We start from the raw sequence: 3,429 nt of genomic DNA, 5'->3' as shown, positions 1-3,429 counted from the left end.
GTCTTTTAATGTTTACGTTTCGTAATATATGCTTATTTATATAGACATAATACCACTCAATCTCTGTAGTACATCGTTCAGGTTAAGAAATTCACTTTTTATTTTCCTATCAAGTGCGGCCATTGTGTCCATGTCTTTAGGATGCGTGCAATCTTTTCGGGAAAACGTGATTAATTTGAGCCGTCTTGCGGCTGGATGGTGCAACGTCTCCACGGTCTATTGACCCTCTCTGACTCATGCAGTGTACAGTTGAGACTAGGACTCTTAACACACATACAAAAGACACCTTTCTTTAAAAAAAACAAAAAATCATCTTTGTAAGTTATTTAAATGTGGCCGTTTTGTATATTGCTAACATCTTCAAATTAAATAAGCTGTTGTCAGCATTTCTTTGCATGGAACTTTTTACGGTACATTATATTTATAATACTGACATTCTCCCAAAGGTCCATAAACCTAATGTAAAGAATGTGTTCTTGAAGGTGTGGAGTTTTATGATCAACAAAGATATCCCATAAATAAAATAGATACCTTCTTAAAGTGTCACAGTCTCTGCCATGTTTTTAAGGATACTTTCTCTTGTTTGTATAAATTCAGGATTCCTTTCTGCTCTGTCTGGTCTCTGAGACTGTAACTGGCTGTCGTTAAGGAGAGGAAGAACATCCTACATGGGCCAGGCAGGAGCCATTTCTTTGGATGAGGAGGGGCAGGCTGATTACATATATATTTACACGGATATATTTTGTAGATAATTTGCTAATTATTTCAAACGTAACCTCTCTTTAGATCTTCTTGAGTTATTTCACGTCTACTTTTTCTTTTTTTACATAGTCAAATAGCTTTAGTCATTCATCTCAATAATGGAGCGAGCGAGTGTTTCTCCCCTCAGATAAATTGGACTTTTTTGCAGCTGTGAAACTTAATTCGCACATAAACTCTGAGAAATCCATGTTGTTCATATATGGGGCCCACTGTCTTATAATCTGCCTTATTGGAGTTATTTGCCAAATGTTTAAGAATGAATGCTTATTAGGTGAACTTGAATGTAAGATGTATTTGTATTAAATAGAATATTTGTTTTTTTTCAAAGTGAAATATTCAGGAACTCTTTGACAATTACTGGAGTGTGGAGGAGTATTACATCTTACATTTCAGTGTTCAGTGTTGCAACTCCCTCCCTAACATTGATAATACTTAATTTGGAATTGTCCTTGAAATAGAAAAAAACGGTCAAAAAAGTTTTATACAACGCATTGCACCATTAGAATATAAAGTGATTCCGGTAGAGAATGTAGAAATAAAATTGGGGTCTTGAAAATAAATTAAAATGCTTTTCTCCTTCTCTCTATGTCCAGCCCTTTCCCCATGACAAAAAACAAACACAACCCACCCATGTTTCAACAGCAATTGTGTCTTTAAATAGATCGAATAATATTAATAAACAAAATAGATGGAAAATGTTTTTTTGTTTCGTTTTTTTAAAGAACAGATCAGCAGTAGTTAGCTTTTACATAATTATTTTGCTGTAAATCATTACAAAATAATAACCACACTCAACTCTTCCTTTCATATAAAACATTTTTTTCACACAGTTATAATTGTATCAATTGACAGAGCTTTGTAATGCCCACACTATATTACTGAAAGCTAACACTTATAGAATATTTTTACAATAATAATGATTATTTATTATCATTATCATTTAAATTGCCTTGAATCACTGAATAGCTCGAAATAGTCATGCTGTAAGACATTGGCATTTTAGAAACCCAGAAAAACAGGCCAAAATGCTAAACTGGCTTCTAGACAAATAACCAAGAAAAATTAATATGTACAATCCCAGTCAGTCCGACAATAGCCTGATCCATACAGAAAGCTGCCAACACGTTGAGTGCAGAGACCCTAACTTGTCCATGTGTCCTCAGCCGTGAACAGCTCAGAACATCCCCCCACAGGACCTGCTGCCCAGGCTCCAGGGCTGGCAGTAGTAGTGCAGGCAGGGCTGGTACCGATAGGCCTGCTGGTACAGAGGCACAGTCACTGGGATTTGTAGTCCATTGGCCTGATAGTACTTTTGATTGTCCCTCACCAGCACTTGTATTGCTACTTTCTTCGGTGAGCTGCACGCCGCCAGCTCGGCTGCCATCTGGCGCCGTTTGGTTTTATATCTCCGGTTCTGGAACCAGATCTTCACCTGGGTCTCTGTCAGCTTCAGAGCGTCTGCCAGGCCGGACCGATCTGGACCCGAGAGATATCGCTGCGTGTTGAACCGACGCTCAAGCTCGTATACCTGTGCGTGAGAGAAGGCCGCCCGGGAGCGCTTCTTCGCACCCGGCCTGCACTGCTGCTCATCGGCGGAACATCTCACCGTCTCCCCGCTGAGGTGGCATCCCTCCTCTGCCTCCTCCTCTTCTTTCAGACGTTTATCCAGATCCACACAGTGTTGCTGCTGATCGGCAGCGCCTATGACAACGGAGATGACAATAGGTGTGTGTTTCTCTGTCAAGATGCTGGTCAAAAGCCTAAAGCCACTAAAGTTGCTGGCTGAGAGGTCCCTTCAAGCTTTCCTCTTCCTCATCCCTTTCACACAACAAATCAGGTATATAATGGAATGGATAATAACCTCTTGGTTGCATTTTATAGCACTGTCCCACAGCAACAATACCCTTCTCAAACACATATTTGAACGTAAATGTATTGAGCTATAACATTGAATATTCGTAACACACAGTATATAACTGTCCCTTATTCAAATTCATCACTTCAAGGCAAGGTTTTCTTATCTTTTTTTCTTCTTAAATGTGCTATAATTTTAACTTCAAGTTGCAAATGAAAGTAACAAACCGAAATTATCAACAAGTTTTCATTTTAGTTTGAATGTAAAACCAGGACACCAGAGCCATAATTGCTTACTAACGGAGAGAATAAAAACGGCTCACCTTCTCTCTGAGTTCAGTCTCCTCTCCTGTGGCTCTCTCTTTGAGAGTAACAGATCGGAGGTTTCCCACAGACAGCCTGCGTCAGCGGGGAGTCTCCCCCGGATGGAGGCGGGGTTTCTCAATCCGCGTCTTTAGACAGACCGGGGACCCCTCGTGCCATGCCCTGTGCAGATGTTGCGCTTTAGTGCGCAGATGCTCATCTGCACTCCTATCGGGCTTCTCCTGGGCATCACGTCCGGTGAGTATGTCTTTTATGGAGAAGGACGAAAAAACTTCAATGTCATGATTTTAATGAGAAGCAGGGATATTTCTTCAGGATCGCATGAGATTGACTTGGAGACATCGAGAGATCAGCCTCTCCAAAACAAAAGTCCTCACTGATCGATGTTTCACAGCTCTCAGTAATTGCTCTAATTTAATTGTGGTGAGCTCAGTCCGGACTGCTAATGAACAGACTACACCAGGAGCTGTCAGATCTATACTATATTCT

At 40.4% G+C, this 3,429-nt stretch overlaps 1 protein-coding gene across 1 annotated transcript; it reads right to left on the bottom strand.

Moving 5' to 3' along the window:
* Positions 1–1,448: 1,448 nt before the first annotated feature.
* nkx3.3 (NK3 homeobox 3) lies at positions 1,449–3,169 on the bottom strand. Its single transcript, XM_034152312.1, has 3 exons — positions 3,102–3,169; positions 2,944–3,015; positions 1,449–2,465 (listed from the first exon to the last, which is right to left on the bottom strand). The coding sequence occupies exons 1-3, from the start codon at positions 3,167–3,169 to the stop codon at positions 1,937–1,939; spliced, it is 669 nt and encodes a 222-aa protein (XP_034008203.1). The 3' UTR covers positions 1,449–1,936.
* Between the last annotated feature and the right edge of the window lie 260 nt (positions 3,170–3,429).

The sequence above is a fragment of the Trematomus bernacchii genome, unplaced genomic scaffold (assembly GCF_902827165.1).
Source record: "Trematomus bernacchii unplaced genomic scaffold, fTreBer1.1, whole genome shotgun sequence".
Lineage (NCBI taxonomy): Eukaryota > Metazoa > Chordata > Actinopteri > Perciformes > Nototheniidae > Trematomus > Trematomus bernacchii.
The sequence above is the reverse complement of the archived record's forward strand: the minus strand, read 5'-3'. Positions and strand labels throughout refer to the sequence as shown.